Source organism: Poecilia mexicana, unplaced genomic scaffold (genome assembly GCF_051168715.1).
Source record: "Poecilia mexicana isolate PSO_F unplaced genomic scaffold, ASM5116871v1 scaffold_21, whole genome shotgun sequence".
NCBI lineage: Eukaryota > Metazoa > Chordata > Actinopteri > Cyprinodontiformes > Poeciliidae > Poecilia > Poecilia mexicana.
Window position 1 is genome coordinate 2,870,160 of NW_028263390.1, and position 18,927 is coordinate 2,889,086.

General features: G+C 38.3%; 1 protein-coding gene across 5 annotated transcripts in view; it reads right to left on the minus strand.

Annotated features, from left to right (window-relative positions):
* Positions 1-18,927, minus strand: part of enah (ENAH actin regulator) — a 128,225-nt gene that overhangs the window by 36,925 nt on the left and 72,373 nt on the right. For all 5 annotated transcript variants that reach the window (XM_088002197.1, XM_088002196.1, XM_088002200.1 and 2 more), the window contains one exon: positions 4,989-5,061. In XM_088002197.1, coding sequence (XP_087858323.1) covers positions 4,989-5,061 — 73 coding nt within the window. The remainder of the gene's footprint in view (positions 1-4,988; positions 5,062-18,927) is intronic.

Here is an 18,927-nt window from a genome sequence, read left to right on the forward strand (position 1 = left end):
TTTACTTGTGAACCACCAACAACCGAAATTTAGTTCCATCCTGTTGGCATTGTTTTCTCTCTTTTTGCCATATTTATGTTAGAGTCATGCTAGCTGTGTTAGCATGACTGTAACATAAATTACAAGGTGTCAACATCAATGTTTGCTTTGAACGACAGTAAGTTAGTTAATAAATATAGTTTGGCCTTCATGCGTAATGTTTCAGATACATTTTGAGCAGCTGACAAAGATTAATGTCAGGTCATTTTTCCATTGAGACTCATTTCCGTTTCCATTTTCAGATCATTATATTAAAATATTTTCATAAGAAGAGGGATCAAAGAACATCTTTAAGTAATCTTAGATGGAGATGCTCAATGTTCTTTGTGATGCAGCTCCCTCAAGTTCTGAATATAGAAATGATAGTCATCTGTACTGTAATGTAGATGACTATTTAAATGTAATATTTCTAATGTTCCTTGTATACTAGTGAGTGAAACTAATCCAACACTTACCCATTATTATGAAATTCAGTATCAATGGTCCCGAGTTCCCTTATAAGAGAGCTCTTTTTAGAAACCCATATAAATAAAACTCTATGTCAAACTATGGCATTATAGCAGAGTTGTCATTTCAGTTGTACAGTGTGAATAGTGAATAAATGCTTTTCAAAGAACATTCAGTTTGAAATGGTCACAATACAAACCATGTGGTTCCACTGCGGTGTCGTGTAACGCAGCTCCCCCAGTGGAAACACTGGAATTGGCAGATTAGAGCTTTATAAAAGCAACCCAACAGAGATCAGAAATTTGCCACAAAATTCTGATCAGTGCATCTTTAGCTTTGCATCATTTCCCCACAACATAAAAACTGAGCTCAGTCTTCAGAGACCCTTCAATCTGGCTAAATCTCCAGCTGGACTCACCAGCTCGCCTGACTGGCTCCAAGTACCAGAAATCGTTATTTGAATGGAGAACAGCCCAGATTGACCATATGGACCTACTCTAGTGAAAATCCAGTCCAAATGCGCGGCATAAAAACACAAACATGTTCCATGTGTTGCGTCCCCCTAACTAAAGGCACCGAGCCTGCATAAAACAAACTAAAATAAACATATTGGTTCTGAGGCTCATCACCATACATGGATCCAAAAAATGCAGCACTTAACATGTTTGTGAAGTCCTTTGTCTTCTTTAGGGATTCAAAACGCAGCTGATGGGTGAAATCTACCTGTGCATATTTCATTTTTCCATGAAGACTTTTCAGTGCAACACATTTCTTCAGCGCCTCCCAGCATGTCCTGCTCCCACGCAACACAAAGCTATCTATACCGCAGCCTATTATTTCCAGTTCATGCCTTTTTAATCTGAGAGTAGCACCCTGCTTTTCTGAACAGGTGGTTTATCAACGCTCTCGCCCCGTCGGAGAGTCCGCTCAACCATGCATTCTCGTTGTCATTAATGTTTCACCCTCCCTATGAGGAAGTGGGGCCTGCTTCTTCGTCCGTCTATGTTCCCACTAAAACAGGGATTAAACGAGAAAGTGAGAGGAAAGCGGATGCATATGGGGGTGGAGGACAGAGCAGCGTGAAAGAAAAAGGAGCAGTACATATCCTCTTGTCAGATGACCCCATGGAAAATCCCATATTCTTGTATTTTCAGAAAACAAACTCACACGAGAGAAGCCGAAGCAATAAATGAGGCAGTGTAGTCATGGAGGAATGTGACAAACCACATAGTGGTTAGCTGATTACCCTGACCTAAGCAGGAGGAGAGGAGACAGCAGAGGACTTCTTTTGTTTTGGCTCATTTTGCTTCTCACATATTTCGAAGAAATTGCACAAATTGTGACATCCTCCAAACCTAGACCTAAGCTAGATCCCAATCAGTCTCATTTTTACTGAGCAATTCTAGACTTCTGCAAGGTAGAGGCAGGGAGAAAACATGAGTTATTAGCTGCATTTCCATTAACCTGAGCTAATAGGCATATTTATTTTTGTAATTTCTAATAGCAACACGCCAACATCTTAAATTCTTGTGATATTTATTAGGCATTAGTTTCTCAAAGGATGGGTAAGAAAACAAACATTAAGGGACACCTGACATTGACCTTATAATACTTGAATCATTGACGTCTGTTTGCAGTTTTACACTCTTGCATAAAAATTTACCAATCAGGCAAGAATTATTAAGATAAGATCAATGTTAAGAGACTAAATGAACCTGCAGCAACTTTTATAGCCAAGTATCAACGACAGCCAAAGAGATATCAAACCTCATCCAGCCATGGGCTGATGTGATAAAATCCCACTGTATCACAGTATTAATGTAAATATCTGAGACAAAAATGTTTAATTGCTTTTAAATCTAAAAATGGCAGTTACTGCATTGCTTTTGTTACAATATTATTGATTAATATAGACAGAATACTGCTGTATATAGCATTTATATACAAGTGTTAGCCAGTTACATATTGTTCATCTCAAGATTTGTAATTTAAAAAAAAACTCAAGAATCAAACACTTTTATCACAAGTAGCCGATAAAGTCAAAGTCAATATCAATTAAAATGACAGGCTGTTTTAAAGAAAACTTAAATTACTGCAAAACATGGAGTAGATGTCCTATGATTAGAAGCACTTAAATAAACATGCTTATTGTGCATAGTAGTTTGACTCTTAGTGTATAAAAATTAAATCTAATATTAGCTAGTTAACTAGCCTGCACTAACTGAGGAGCAGTAAAGTTTGGTGTTCCTTAGTCTATGTAGCAAAATCAGAAGCAACAGGAAAAATTGTTGATTTTTTGTTTTAAATTATATCCATAAGATTTTCTTCAATTTTATTTGTTAATTTTTGGTTAAAAAAATGAGGTTATCATTCACTAAGGTTCTCCTACTGGCCATTTACTAGCTGCATGGAAAAAAAGCCAAAAATGTCAACCTATTATGCCGTCCAGCAGATGGCATGTAGAGTCAGAGGTAAAATCTAAATGGGATATCCTGTGTTCTAGTGCTGTAAACCAGGTGGGCTTCAGCTCCAGCAAAAAGGTTATTATGATTAAATAATAAAACTACAAATCCTTAAAAAAACCATTTCTATCTTAGAAAGATTGATGAAAAAACTAACAAGGTTATTAATGGCAATGCACTGAGATAAAAATCCGTCTCCAAGAGGATCAATAGTTAATCATCATTTTATGAAACTTTAGAAAATGAATGCAACCCAGCTTTTCTTACACAAACTGTTTTTCATCCCATTCTCACTATGATTTACACATCCTTCTCTTGCTCCCCCCATTCTGTTGATGCTGGCTTCTGAATCAGCAGATGACCTCAGCAACTGATCCACTGTCTGCCTGTCAGTGATCTGGGCTAAAAATGGAGCAAAAGTGGAGCTGAGAGAGAGAGAGGGAGTAGGTAGGGGTAATGTAAGGTAGAGAGAGAGAGGACTGGAAGCCAGCAAGGAAGAAAAATGGATTGCTCATTAAAGTCAAGGCAGATCCAAGTTCCCCCCAAATAAAATTAGAAATACCACTGACTCAAAGCTGAAAAATGCCTTTCTGGCTGTGTGTGCATGTGTGTGCGCGTGCGTGCGTGCGTGTGTGTGTGTGAGCCGTGCAAACACAGGCAGCATATCTGAGGAGTGATGTCAACAACGTGCAGCATTTCAGAATGATCTAACCTGAAGATTATACAGGACCTTGGTCGACCACATGTCCACTTCAGCAACACTTTTATACTGTACATACCCACAGATAGTGGGTTAAAACCACACAAACCCACTGGAGCAGAGCAGGAAGTGAGAGTTTGGTACCAAACTTTTAGACCATCCACTAGTATTAACTCTGCTGGATCCTCTAACCGTTGCTACTGATTTGGTCCTGGATTGCTCAGCTGCATTTACAGCAGACAAGGCGTGGTGGAGCCAAACTGACCAACTCAATTCTCATTACCTCCATTCCATTACAGATGTGTGCAAATCCTTGTCTATATTATGCTAATGTAAAACAAAACAAAACAAAACAAACAAAAAAACAATTGCAGTGTTTCCATTAAATAAGAGATTAAAATTATATGTGAATAAACTTGTTCACATGACAAGTCATTAAAAGTGGCGGGTGTAAAAGGTTACATGAGATATATTCATAATTGTGCCATGACGCCAGCACACATCATCTATCGGCCAATCAGAGGAGACATCGGTGTCTAATTCAGGATTCCAGTAGCCCCGCCTACTGGGGAGAGGTTACGTATGTTGCATTTTGGGGAAATTTTAGTCCCCTCCTCTGTACAGAAGAGGTATGGGTTCAACACATTGGAATGAGTGCTCTGGTGGAACCAGCTGCACATTATCTGACACCCTTCCCCCCCCCCAAAAAACATCATCCTCCTACTACTTCCTGTTGACCCCTCTTGTCATTTTCACCAGTAGTAACATCCAACTACTGATGACATGACTAATGTGATGCAAAAAATGTGTTTCCATTGCAGTTTTGCGAAAAACATCTATTTCAATACGGCTGAAGAACCACTTCTGTCCAAGGTAGGATGGATCGTTGGGTAGCACAGATAGTCAGAACATTGTTTTTTTTTTTCTTTTCCCCCAATCAGAGAGCAGATTTTGAAGAGCAATTGTTTGAGGCTATGACGATATTCTGAAATATTAAACTCCCCCTGCTCAGTTCTGGTCCGATGCAGTCAGCTCACCGACACCTTCCGTTTTTTTTTCCACTAATGTGAAAAATAAAATTTGATTTTCCATCCTGTCTACCGTTTCCTCCCCTGATGAACTTGTAATAGTCATTCCTCTCTGCCATGACAGCTGTGTTTATTGTGCTGTTGTAAATCACACATGACAAATCACCGAGACGTACGCCACAGCGGGAGGAGTTCAGGAGCTCCATTTAGTGCGTCTTGTGGAAAACAAACATCCAAAAACCAAGTGACCATATGTAGACAGTTCGACTTGTTTGCTGTGACGGTGAAGGCCTGTTGAGTCAAGATTCCTACCTTCTCTGCAGGTCCAGCTCTTCTTGTGAGGGGCCATTCTGAACCTGTGGCCCCTGTCTGGGCAGCGTGGGGCCTGGGGAAGATGGAGCACAATGACAACAGTTATTATCAAATCAAAATGTTGACGTGCCATCAAACACGTCAACACAAGATGGATCCAAATCTCTCCAACTCCAGTAACGCAAAATTGAGGAAACAATTTTGCGTTTTGGAAAAATGGATATATAGCTGGTAACCATGGAAACAAAGTTGATCAAAATATCTGTTATCCAAATTCTGCAGATGTCCTCTGGTCATCTAGATGTTAATTTGTCAGAGAAATCAACAGAAACAATCCAGTTTGTTGATTGGTTAACAGCAGCATCAGAAACCCAATCAGAAGTCCTGAATGTCTGTGAATGTTGAGGTTGGTGCAATGCCCTCATGGTTTAAACATCCACTGTACATCTGTGTGGGCCATATAATCTGATTCCTTCTGCTCCACATACATGTTTGGTCTGCCATGCTGCAGCTTTTACCTCCTCCTCAATTACATTTATAGAGATTGAAAGCTTCTTTCTTTTTCCAGTAAAGGTCCGTTTATATGGCATCATTCTTTGCTGCAGACTGTTGGAGGATGCAGAGCTGTGCAGCATTATTCACAACGCTTCAACTTCCTGCCCCTTTATTACCAAACAAACACAAATGTTTGTGTTTTTTTAATGAGACTTGTGTAATAAACCAATAAAAACAAGTGAAAAAGTGTAGAAAAATGATACATGGTTTACATTTTTAAAATAAAAATCTTAAAAGTGTTGTGCTTATATTGACCTCATGCTGCATTGTCAACAATGTAAAGGTGCTTCTCACAGGGCAGCAAAAGATTCTCCTTAAAGCTTGAATTAAAACATGGGCATGCCATGAGAATATTTGACACTCTAAGGGATTTGCTTAAGTAAATTTACTGTTGTTTTTTTTTTTCTTTCTTCCCCTTGGCACATTGGTTCTGAGCTGTTATTTTGTTGTTTTCCCAGTCATTTTATAGAATCCTAAAAATCAACTTAAAAAAAAAACAAACAAGCACAAAAACACCAGATTAATTTCTGGACTGAAATTAATAGTAAGCAACATGCAATTCATTTCTTAGGGAGCTAAAGAAATAGCTGAATATGTCTTTTTCTTACTGTCTTGTCATTGAAAGAAGAGAAAGAAACCCTTGTTTTGATGAATTTATAGAAGGATAAAAAGCCTAACAGTGTTTATAAATCTTTATGCTTTGGTCAATTTTTATTTTTTTATATTTCTTTTTTTCTTTTGCTTTGCTTTTTGTCAGCACCGTGACATGCTCCAGTGAGTCTAAACTTTGAGCTGCAGTATATTTATAAAATATTTTTTTACATATTTGTTGAAACTATCACTATGTTATGACAGTGCCTTATGAAACAGATAAACAAAAAGGAGCTCCTCTGTCTTCTCTGAGTGCTAACTAGAAACAACCAATCAGGGGCAGGAGGCGGGTCTTGGTAAGTCAATCACCTCCTGTGTGACGCTGCTCAACCCTCTCCTCCACGCCCCCTTTTTCTCTGCTACGTTACAGCTAGCAGAGCCTGTTGTGAATGCTGAAGCTAGTTAGCATGGCCACTGATGTTGGCGAAAAAAACAATAAGTTATTTCTTCACCATTAGCATGTTGTACAGCAAGTACATGAGTTTGATTGACAGCGATAAGACCCTCCTCCAGGGCTCTGATTGGTTGTTTTTGTTTGGAGGTGGTACATTTCTTCAGATGTGGGGAGACAGAGATTGATCTTTTCACAGATCATCTGACATGGTAACAGTTTTAACAAATATGGGGGGAAAAAAGTTTTTATATTAGTTACAAACTGCAACTTTGACACAAATTTTATTTTAATATTTGACATAAAAATTTTACATATTGTGTGCATGTTTTATCTGAAAGAATCCACTTTTCAAACTCATCAGTAATAACCTGCCTCTCCTTTTGAAAATATGACAGATGAATATGTAGTTCAGTAGCACCTGTGGGTATTAAGCAGATCAAACTGCCCACAATACAGTTGATATCAACCAAAAGGAGAATCTGGTTTTGAATAAAGGCAATAAATATTGATGTTTAAGGCATTCAGATGTACTAAAATGCTGTTTTAATATTTATGAGCACAGAACAAAGCGTCACATTGCTAACACGGTCATCATTGGCAACGTTTTGGAAGAAAACAAGCAGTGCCCTCGATATCACTGTCTCATTAACACCAGTTCATGAGTTAACTTTTCAGTTTGACCTGAGCAGAGGCAGATGGACCAACGTGTTATTCTGTCTTACATATACGCAGTGTGAAGTCTGACTTAATCACAGATGTGTGTGTGGGAGTGTGTTAGATGTTTTACTTAAAAGCCTTCTTTAAATCTAACCAGAAGAGCTGACCGCCTAACATCAACACCACCAGTGTTAACAGTTGGTTTTATTCTCTGTTGCTACAGATTGAGGGTCCAACAACAGGAGCAACAGCGGGTTCCAACCAGCATCTGGACCGAGCTGAGCAGGAAGCCCGTCGCGCTGAGCCAAGTGTCGATTGTGTGTAGTAATCAAGAGACAGAAAGACTAAATGGACAGGATCTGGGCTGCAGCCAGGCCGACAACTGCTTCTGCATATCAACACAGTGCCCCCACTTAACACTGTCACAGGCGTTAGCGCCCACTGCTAGAAACCAGACAAGGCAAGGGGATATTTTATTGTGCTGTTATAAACATTCAGGATGGGATATTTGGTGTTAGAGACTGTGATTTACTACAATTTAAAGACAATGATTTAAAGATTAACTACAAGAGGAGCTAAACAAGTTAGAGTTCATTATTACAAGTCTTCTTCCAAGCTACCTAACTAGATATGGATTGAGATTAAAGCTGCAACAGATGATTCTTCTACTTAGCAATTATTCTGATGCTAAGAAAACTGGTACGTTCTGCAGAGATTTCATTTAACCACTTAAGCCTTTTTATACAATAAGGGAAATACATTAACATATGCAAATAAACAAATTCTTTTAAAAAATGTTTAACTTAAAATGCAATAAAAGCATTCCTTCAGTGAATGTTTGATCATTTGTAGCAAAGGATTCATCTGCAGCTAAGAAAAAAAAATGGAAAAGCTCAGCTCTCAAAAGTTTTTTTCATTGTAAATGCAAATCATTTAGATTTTTTGAACAATTTTAGTTTAATTACTGAAGTTTTTCATTGTTCAGCAAATGTCTTTTTTGAGTCTGTAGTTGTAGCACACTGACCTAAGTGTCACAGAAATTCCATTTTAATCTAATATAAACATCTGAGTAATTTCACGCAACAGATGAAACAGAGTCTTATGCAATCTGTGTATACCTGACAACTAGAATATAACACCCCACACATTGCTTTACAAACTGTAGAATGAGGATGTGTCTGACACACACTGATATATTACAATGAGAATATAAATGCCATAAACTGTGTGTGATTACATACTCTGATGCAATAAAAGATGAATAAAGTGATTTTTCAGTAATGAAGGTAGAAAAAGCAGAAAATATGAATCTCTAGATAAGGTGAAGCAGTGCTGCATGTCAATTTCCCAAAAACCCAGATATGTATTTTGTCATAGTTAAGCTGAAAAAGAAAATCAAATATTACAATATGTCTATGGAAGACAACTTTTAAAGATGATCAAGCTAATCTTGTCACAGTAAAGCATGTGCAGCAGCTGCAGGTTGTAGATCAAATACCAGCTTCCTTCCACTCTTCACTAAATCAGGTACCAAGTCTTGAGCAGGGCTCTGGACCAACACTTAATGTACTGGTTTAATTGGTGTACGTAGCATTTTTTGTTAGGTGCACCAGTACAAATGTTATGCTCGGTTCACATGGCAATATTTTGATGCTGATTTTTTAACCAATCTCTCTTTTCTGAAAATCTTAGGGCCGCCCTGATTATCTAAAGATAATCTTATGAGATTTTATTGTCTATAAAACAATTTTTTTTATTTTTTATTTAAAGTCGATCCTGAAGTCTTAAGTGTGAGTTGGAGTCTTATTTAATTATTTAATTTCCCTTTGGGATTAATAAAGTATTTTTGAATTTGAAACACAAGTTGCAATCTCTGTAAATAACACACCTTCCTTTAAGTTTTCCTCCACTATGCAAATCATCTCATCGTTACCCTCCTTATGGTTCCCTTCTACATGCTGGACCCAAATAACGGAATAAAGCTGAGGCCACAGGCAGTCAATATCTGCATCTAATATCAGACATGGTCTCTGGTTTCCCTCTTCCATGCCTTTGTGTATTAATTCTGTTACTGTCTGGCCTTGTAAACCCTGTGTGCTAATGACAGAGCCCAGACAGCAGCCAACAGAGCAAAGCAACAAGGAGGGAAAAGCTGCAATCAATACAGAAGCTGGAACCTTCGCCTCTCTCTAGGGCTGGATGATGTGCCTGAAGATCGCATCATGATTAGTCTTCCATGTCAGTCAATATCCATAATTATTAATTAGTTTTTGAAATGAAATGAAATGAAATGAAATTTTATTCGAACATGATACAAATATAAAAATAAAATAGTGCACAGTAACAAGAAGTGCATAAGAAAGAAGAGAAAATACAGATTTTTTGTTTCAGTTAACATATCATGCTCAAAATGGGGTAGGAAGAAGTGAGAACTTATAAACTCCTACCCCTAAACACTTGAGACTTTAGAGTTCTACTGTTCTACTGTTCATTTGTTTTCAATGTCTGAAATACTGCCAAACGGGTGATGTGATCTTTCCTGTTTTATTCACAATTTTCACTCCATGCTGGTTTCTTATTTTTAAGCAGGTGTGAAGCACAGAGATGAAACCTCAAACTGCTGCAGGTTGTTGCTAGGTAACCAATGAGCGAGTGAGTTAGTTGACGCTGCCAACCTTGCTTAGCCGGCTGCTCAAATCTGTCTTCTGCCTACATTCCCCAGAATGCTGTGTGGTTCTGGATCAGAGTTCAAGGAATATTCTATCTCGTCACCTCTCTAAAATAATGCACCAAGTTATTTTGGAAAAACAAACGAATGAAACCAAAACAACTTTTGGCAAAAAATTACTTATTTCTGTTGATGTACTCAATATTGAATATTTTACTGGTGTTGATCTATTGCCAAGGCCTACCTCTCTTAAATGTTTTTGATACATTTTTTTTTGTGTTATACCATTTTGATGAAACAAAAATTACCTTGGATCTGAAGAGATGCATTTACTCAGAACAGTGGAACTTAAGCTTGGCTCATTTTCAAAAGAGACCAACACAAACGCAGGAAAATGAAAATAAAAATCTGAAAAGTTTCTGCCAGATATTCAGAGATATCTATAAAACATAGTTCTCGGTGATAAAACAATACCAATAAGTTTTCTTTGACAGACATGTGAGAAAGAGTCGATACGGTAACAATGCATAGCCAATCATAAGAGTTGCAGCTTCAACTTAACTTCCCATGGATGAACAACGTGCCCCTTCCCTTTGGACCTACATGGAGCCAGTGTGAGTGAGGGCCTCCTCTGGCAGCAGACATAGCGCCACAGTCCACGTGAGGCCCCGTCGGACCCGTTTCCAGGCCTGAGAGCCACCACGGCTCCGCCGCCGGCTGCCCCCGGGTGATCCTGGGACGTCACATACAGAAGCATGGCTCAGGCTATCCAGAGGTGGCTCCTTAAGCTTCCTGAATGCAGTTCATTTGCAGCTTGGGGACAACAGCAAGGATGGTTTGCAGTTCCAAAAGTTAAAAAAAACAAAAAAAACCCGTCTTTTTACTAAATCTTGGTCAGCATTCTGCTGGAGCAGCTGGAAAATCTCGTCATCCTGTGTAAATCTGATGCTTTGATATTCTGCAGGCACACCTTCAGAGATGATGCTGAGCTGCCGGGCGTGGCTCGCTCTGTGCTAGTTCTCCCAGAGAATATGACTGATGGAAACAAAGGAAGAGGAGAGGGAGGGATGTAGGGTGGGAGGGAGGGATGTAGGGTGGGAGGGAGGGGTAAACATAGAAAACAGAACAGGAAAGAAAGAGAGAGAGTGAAAGAGAGATGGGCATAAAAGGAGGTTGAGAGGGGAAGACAGAAGAGAAGCCAACTGATGGAATTTAAAAAAAAAAAAACTTAGATTGACTAAAGTAACATCAGAAAGAGCCATTTACAGTAAGTGGCAGGATGCCTTACAGCAGGGCTTGTTCGGCCCGTTTATGCTTCCTGAATCCAATTTATTATTCATACGCTGCACACAGAGAGGAGCATGCTGCTACCCTCGGCTTCATTCACGTCCTCCAATATCTTTACTGTGATTGGATTTTTACTTAACGCAAAAGTTAGGCTGAAGTTCCGTTTAGATTAACAACTAATGACTATTTTAGACACAGAAAAACTAAATCTATTATAAATGTTATTTGGGTTTTATTTCCTCTAGACTTGAGGAACTAGTTAAGAGTCCTGGATTAGCAGATGTCTTGCAGATTTCCAACTTGTCAATAATGAATTTCACTGTGGAATCCAAGTGTTTTCAGGTGTCTATCATCAGACAAAGCTCAGTCAGCTGAACATGCTGAACATTAACTTTCCAATCTCAGCATATTTTCAATTTGATCATTCTGAAGTATCAATGGGCTTTGATCTAAAACATTCAATTGTAGCTCTAGCTGTATGTTAAATGTGGGTCTCATGTGACAAGAGAACGTTCTTCCACATGTTTGTTGGGTCCTTTTTATGTTTTTATGTTGTGCATGGAGATACTGAATGTGTGTGTAGTGAAGCTCTCCTTTTGACAACTATGAACTGAAAAATGCTTTTCTGTACAAAACAAACCTAAAATGAGAACAGCTTAATTAGCTTAAAATAGGGATGCACCGATCCACTTTTTTCACTTCCAGTACAGAAATCTGAGATTTAATATCAGCCGTGACCGATATGATGCATAAAATTTTTTTAAACATAGTACTAAGTACTAAAAGTACTAAGTTACAAATTTATTGGATTATAGAGATATTTGATAACTCTGCACACTTAAATCCACCAACAGCTTCAGAAGTTTGGTCAACATGTAAAAACAGCAGTAATTTATTCAGTCAGTATAAGTAGGAGAAGAACACCCAATGCAAAATAAATTAAAGAAAATGAAACTGACAAAAACAATAGGTTGGCTACGTAGGTCAAACCGTCTTTGAAAGGGTTCGGAAAGTGCAATAAGTAATTCTAAATATAATGTAAACTAAATAGTAAAACATGACGTCGCTCAGAACATGGTCACTGACACTCAATCTAGAATTTTTTTCAATATTTGGACTGATATTATTGGATCGGCGTGTCTCTACTACAAAAATTTTATATTTTTCTTCAATTTTACAATTCTGTACTGCTTTCTGTTGGTCTGTCACACAGAATCCCAACCAAACAGTAGTGATGTGATGAAATGTAATAATAATAACAATAATAATAATAATAATAATACACATTCCAGCTGCATAAATGCTTTTGTAAGTTATTGTATCTAAAAGATTTTAAGATTTGGTGAAATATTAGTTTGTTTAGTCAAGATTCTCATTCAAAGAATCTTAGAAGTGAAAAACGATGCATTTCTTATTTTACCATTAAATGAGCATTTATTCTGTTCCTTCCTCCATGGCCATATCAGTTAAACTTTTAGGCACATCAAGGCATCAGACATGGTAAATATAAATAATATATGAAGTCCAGCTAGACTTTTAGAGCACATTTTGTCCACAGAGATACAGCGTCACAGGAATCTCCACTTTTAGCATGCATGATTCCACCAGGGAGTGCAGCCAGTAAGTCGACACACACAGACCTGAACGGCAACTGCAGACAGACTCCACTAGAAACATCTCCAGGAGATTCCAGCTGTCAGCCTGACGTGGTGACAGAGGTTGATTTCAGCAGACAGCTATAAGCTGAGGTAGCAGGATTCCAGCGACGCATGCTTTACAGACAGACCCATGGAGCGTTATATAGCTCATGATGTCATCCTGTAAGGTCTGTTGTCAGGTTAAAAATCACATGATTCTGAGTGTGTCTGTGGAAGGAAAATGTCACTTTAAATATACACTCACCATCCGGTTTATAAGGAATATCTTATTGGTGCTGGGTAGAAACCTCTTGTCTTTAAGCAGGATGATAAACACTTTTCTAATATTTATGCCCAATTCCAACCCTGCTATTCATATCAGAGAGGCACTGATTCAATGCTAACATCTGTATTGGTCCAATATTGAAAAGAATTCTGGATCAGTATTGACGACAATGTGCCAGATCCATAAGGGCAGATCTATTCAGTTTAATTCTATGTTTTGTGACATGAGTAATAGCATGCTTTATTTGTTTGACATTACATTTAGAATTCTTAATTGGACTTCCTGAACCATTTGAAAGAAGGTTTGTTGCAGTTTATTTTTTACATGTTTGACCAAAATAGTCAACCTGCTGTTTTAGTCAGTTTCTTTATTATTTATTTTCCATTGGCTGTTATTCTCCTAATTGCACTGACTGAACACATTAAGGTTGGGTTTACCTGTTTAACCAAGATGGTGAAGCTGTTGGTGTATGTAAGTGTGCTGTACTGGTGCAGTCATTAGGTAAATTTGGAATTCAGTATACAGCAGTTTCCAATGTCTGTGGTCCATTAAAGAAACGCTTCTAGTGAATTCAGCAGTTTTTCTGGCTCAGTGTGTAGAGTAGTCATCTTGTAAGCAGAAGGTTTCATTCCAGCATCTCCTTTCACATGTCGATGTGCCCCTGGGCAAGGCACCAAACCCCATGTTGTCTACCGATCTGCGTATGGCCCTAGTGTAAAGTGCTTTCAGTGATTAAAATGATTGGAAAAGCGCTATTTAAGTTTAGTCCATTTTACCATTTTTCACTTCCATCATACACATTGTCAGAATCTGTTACAAGTGAAGGAATTTCGTCATTTCTTTTGCAACAAAAACAAAACAAAATTAAAAATACCAGAACTGTATAAAGACCAGGTGTCACCCTAATGCGTAGTATTAAATTTCAGACAAGTATTGATGTTCCAATGTCAAACATTTGCATCAATTGAGATTTTATAACCATGATTAGAAATGGGCACAAGCAGTTTTCAATGTCAGACTTAGACAGGAGCATAGCACATGTTCTTTTCAGTAAAACAGAAAGCAAACTGACCAGACACCCAGTAAGTTAGTGCCAAACACTATTATTTATTTTTTAAAGAAATTTAACCCATCAAGCGAATACCTTGATACTTCCAGACATTAGAAGGTCTGCAACATATGGCTAAGAGAAACATGTCACAGCTGATCTACAGAGGTTCATTTTAATAAGTTACTAACCACAAAGCCTTCAAAGAATGTGTCTGGCAGAGTGCTCTCTCCTGGCAGCGAGCGCCTGGCTAATGCTTCTACAGCTTCTTCAGCTGATGTTGAACTTTTTATAAAGCACTGGGAAATGGTTCCTGAACATCCATCAAAAACCATTATATCAGATGGCCAAGGTATATGGGATGTCTGGCAACAGAACTAATCAATCTTTGCCATTTTAATCCACACCCATTATCCTTGGTAACCTTGTTCAGGACCTCAGATTTTGTATTAAGAGCAAAAAGTTGAGAAAAAAACAATCAAAAAATCAATAATAAAAATGAATGTCCATAACTACCAGAGGCTCCCTATATAAAGTCATGGTGTGATGGCAAACCTCACAGGGTAAGATCCACACCTCATCAATAGTTGCTTTTCACTTTAGTTTGTTTTGTAAGTTTAAGTATTCTTTATATTTTCTTCCACCTTCCAATGTTTATATGGAGTGCACACATATTAATGCAAGGTTGAAATTCAATTATGTTGTATTAATATTGTTTTCTTTGTTTGAGTTACGTGGGTGTTTGGCTCCCCTCCCTGGTGGACAAAAGGCGTGGCAAAGGGCTGAGGTTCCTGAAGTACTGCTGATGGCCTCATTGGACTGAACCACTTGTGTCATGATGGGGGGATGTTTTTGGGTTTATTTCATTGTTTGTGTTAATTGTCAGGTGGCAGCCATTTTGTTTTCCCCTATTGTGTCCACATGGTTTAGCTAAACCTGTATTTAAATCCCCTTCTGTGTCATTTCAGTTAGGTCAGTTTGTTGTTTTGTCAGTTATGTCTTGAGTCTAGTAATTTATGTTGACCTCTTTTATTGGCATGCCTGTTTAATTGTTATGTTAACCTTTGTTCATACTTTTTGGGTAAATAAAAACCCACCTTTTTTGAATTCAACACGTGTGTTTTGCACTTTGTTCTGTCTGGTCCCTGACACATGGTAAACAAAAATGGCTGAGGGTTCAGCTTGAACTCAGCGGTCTATTTTTTGTGAATCTTTCACCAACATTAATTTAGGGTTTAAAACGATGATAATATCTACAGGGTGGCTGCAGGATAGCAACAGCTATACCTCTGCCCCGATCCGTAGCTTTATATACCCGTCATCACCCTGAGGATTATGGATCATTTGACTCCTTTGCAGTAACATGTTGGAGGATTTGGCTAAAGCATGGATGATCCTGAAGCCAGTGTCAGAAGAAGGCCGTCATATGACCGAGTGACATCATATGGAATCTGTTCATAATAGTTTCTGCCAGAAACGAATCAGGAAACTCAAGTTATTTTGACTAAAATGTCTTCAAACAATATGAAGTAGGTATAGCTGCAAATGGCGATAATATTGGTAAATACTGTCATGACTATTTGCTCTTTATTCATCATTTCACTATTTTCTCTCTTAGCTAAACCTGTATTTAAATCCCCTAGATCCCCTGTATTTAAATCACATAGAGTAAGATGTCACATCTTACTCTATGTGACATTTAACATTTTTGGCAAAGTCCTTTGTGTCTAGTGTGAGTTTTCCCTGCTGAGAAACTGTCCTACTGGCTAAATACTGAATAAGCATAAAAAAACACAACTTCAGAACTTGTTAAATGTACTAGCCAGCAATTATACTACAACTACAACAAAATACTAGATTAAACACTTTGAAAAATGTTCTACAAATAGTCCAAGTTAAAACCCAGACAACAACAAACAAAAAAGAAAAAAAAAGAAGAAGAGTGCTGTAGTCAGACGTAGCTTTCCATTACATCTCAATGTGTGCATTCCTCATTGAGACAGGCTGAGTAATGGCAACAGGGAAGAGACCAAGATGGACTAGGCAGGAAATGAGGAGAGGAGGCGGCTGTGCAAAAATCTGCCTCATCTGCGTCTGGGCTCAAATGAGTGGAGAATCATTTAAACCTGGCAATGAACATTCAATAAGCTGTGAACTGGCTCATTTCGTCAGCACTAATTTTCAAGAAACAGCAGCAGATCTGGTAGTTGAATGAGCCACAGGTAAATAACCAGGAGCTAAAAGTACCTGGAACTCAGGCATTCCAGCTCCTAAATCTGTACTGTTCCACTTTCAGAGGGATTTTCAAAATTATTTAAATGTATTTATGTAGCACATTTAAAACATGCATGTAACACAAAGTGGATAACGCAATAGAACAGAACGAAAATGATCACAAATCTTGCCAACAAAGCAGAATATGTTTAGAATTGGGAGAAAGCATGGGTGGATAGATTTATAGTTTGCTTCCATTTAAATCATTTGTAGCTTTGTAGAAATGTTGCATTTCAGCATATTTATTTTCTTTTTGAATGGGTTCAGACACAGCAGCAGAGGCAGCAGTTCTCTTGTATTTCTAGTAGAAAGGTCCTGATCAGTGTCTGGACAGTCTGATAAACTCAGCTACTGATACCTGCTGCTGACCTGCAGCATGTTACTTTGCACACCCAGTCACAGACGCAGTTGTGTTATGTGCAACTAACTTAACTATAGCCTGTTTCCATCTGCATGGCTTAAAAAACTGTATTGTGCACATCAGATTTCCTTCCTCCATACTCCAATGTAGAAAAAAAACTTTTATGTCTTTAACAATTTATTCTGACAGTTTTGTTAAAAGGTAATTAAGTATTTGAATGTTGAAGAATGTTATAAATCAAACTATCAATGAGTCATATCGAAACAGAGAGCTAACAAAGCTAACAAATTGACCCAGGTATTGAAGAGAGAGAGAAGAAAATCGTACCTAAATAATAAAGGCTGTATGTAGGAAAGGTTTCATTAAGAGAGATGTCAGATGGGTAAAAGTACAAATTAAAAGCTTAAACAGATAGTGGGTTACATTTAAGATACATCTAGTTATATGACATCAGTGAGGTCATCAGAAAATCTGAAAGATGAGCTAATGTATGAGAACATTACATTTTGGAGATCTGGCAAATGCAACAGGCCATTAGCCCCAGAATTAAGAATGGAGACTCCATCTCTGTGGTGTCTGTGGATGCTCTTTCAATCTCAGCCAAAAGATAATGACTAAAAATTACAGCTTGGTCGCAGCTGTTTAACTTAAGTGTTTTGTTTACTACGTTGTGATTTTTGCAACAGCTAAATAAGTTTTAGTTTGCAGTTCTTTCCCTTGCCTCAGCATTTCTCATGAAGTCTTTACAGCTTAACTTGATTCAGTGTTCACGTCTGGAGAGACACTGGCATCCGTGATGCCAGTATTCAGCTACTTGGTGACCAGGATGCAACTCCTCCAACACTAGCAGGAACAGTAGCAGTAGCAGGAAGTTATCATCAAAGTTTACCTTTTAGCTGAATGAAGGTACAAAATGTTTAAAGTTTGAACACATTTAGTCATTCATTTTGTTTTATTATAAGGCTACAGTTCATCGAATGGTCAATTTCCAATAACAGTTCTGATTTCTGAGTACCTCATTAACTCAAGTCAATTTGCATAGGGTTACTTCTCAACAGATCATCTCAGGCACTTTCTAACAAAAAAAAAGTTTGCACAATCCAGTCAGTAATACATCATTATGTATGATTTCATTAGAAAATACGGATTAAGGGGCTCATAGATCACAAAAGCATAACTTGAACTAAACCAAATAACCCCACAGGGCCTTGATAGGGTAAATACTCACTCCTTAGGATGATCTGAGCACGACTGATTTTCTGTTGATCCGGGGTGAAACACTGAACTCTTGCTACTGCAGGCATTTCAGTCAATACTGATGTGATGAAGCCTCAGGGATAGTCCTGTTTTATCAAACTAATGGCAACAAAAAAGAAGAAATATTTTCATGAACTGCTAACCATCCAACTTCTCTTCAGGTTACCCAGTCTCTGACTTTTCTTTCATGTACTTAACCCTTGACAACTCCCTTTTCCTTGCCACTAGTGCATTCACTTCTCCTCCAACGGCAAAGTGCCTCTGCTGTGATCCAGCTGTGCAGCGTCTCACTTCACCAACCAATGTTTTGAAGCCAGAGAGAATGAGATCATGAAGTAATACAAATTTGGGGCAGGCAGACAGACTGAAGTCAAGGGGGCTCAGAGGGTCATGTAATGAAAGTGTGGCCCACAAGCTGTCATGACAAAAGCACGAGCACATACCAGACTAATGTGGTACACGGCAGATGGGGGTGTTACGCCACTAAGTGTTTACAGTGTAGCTGCAGCCTCATGTCCCCTGACCAGAGGGGTCAAGCTGTTTCTATGGGACAGAGGAAGAAGTATCCTTCTGTGTCCCGCTCTCTGTTTCTGTGAGGCTGCAGCTCTCTCAAGTTCCCCCAACTCTCCCCTCCCTCCACTTCACAGGTTTCATAAGACACAGAGCCACATGGGGTTCTGCTGGCAGCAGCAGTGACTACTGAAAATAAATGACGTGCCTCAGTTAGCAACTTTTCACATGTCTCTATGGAGACAAGCTTTTGCCAAGTCTAAAGAGGTGGACTAGAAAAATAGACCACAGAATTAGATGTGGCTAATCAGTACTTTTAGTGTTAAAGTGTCATTGTTTACAAAATAATACAAC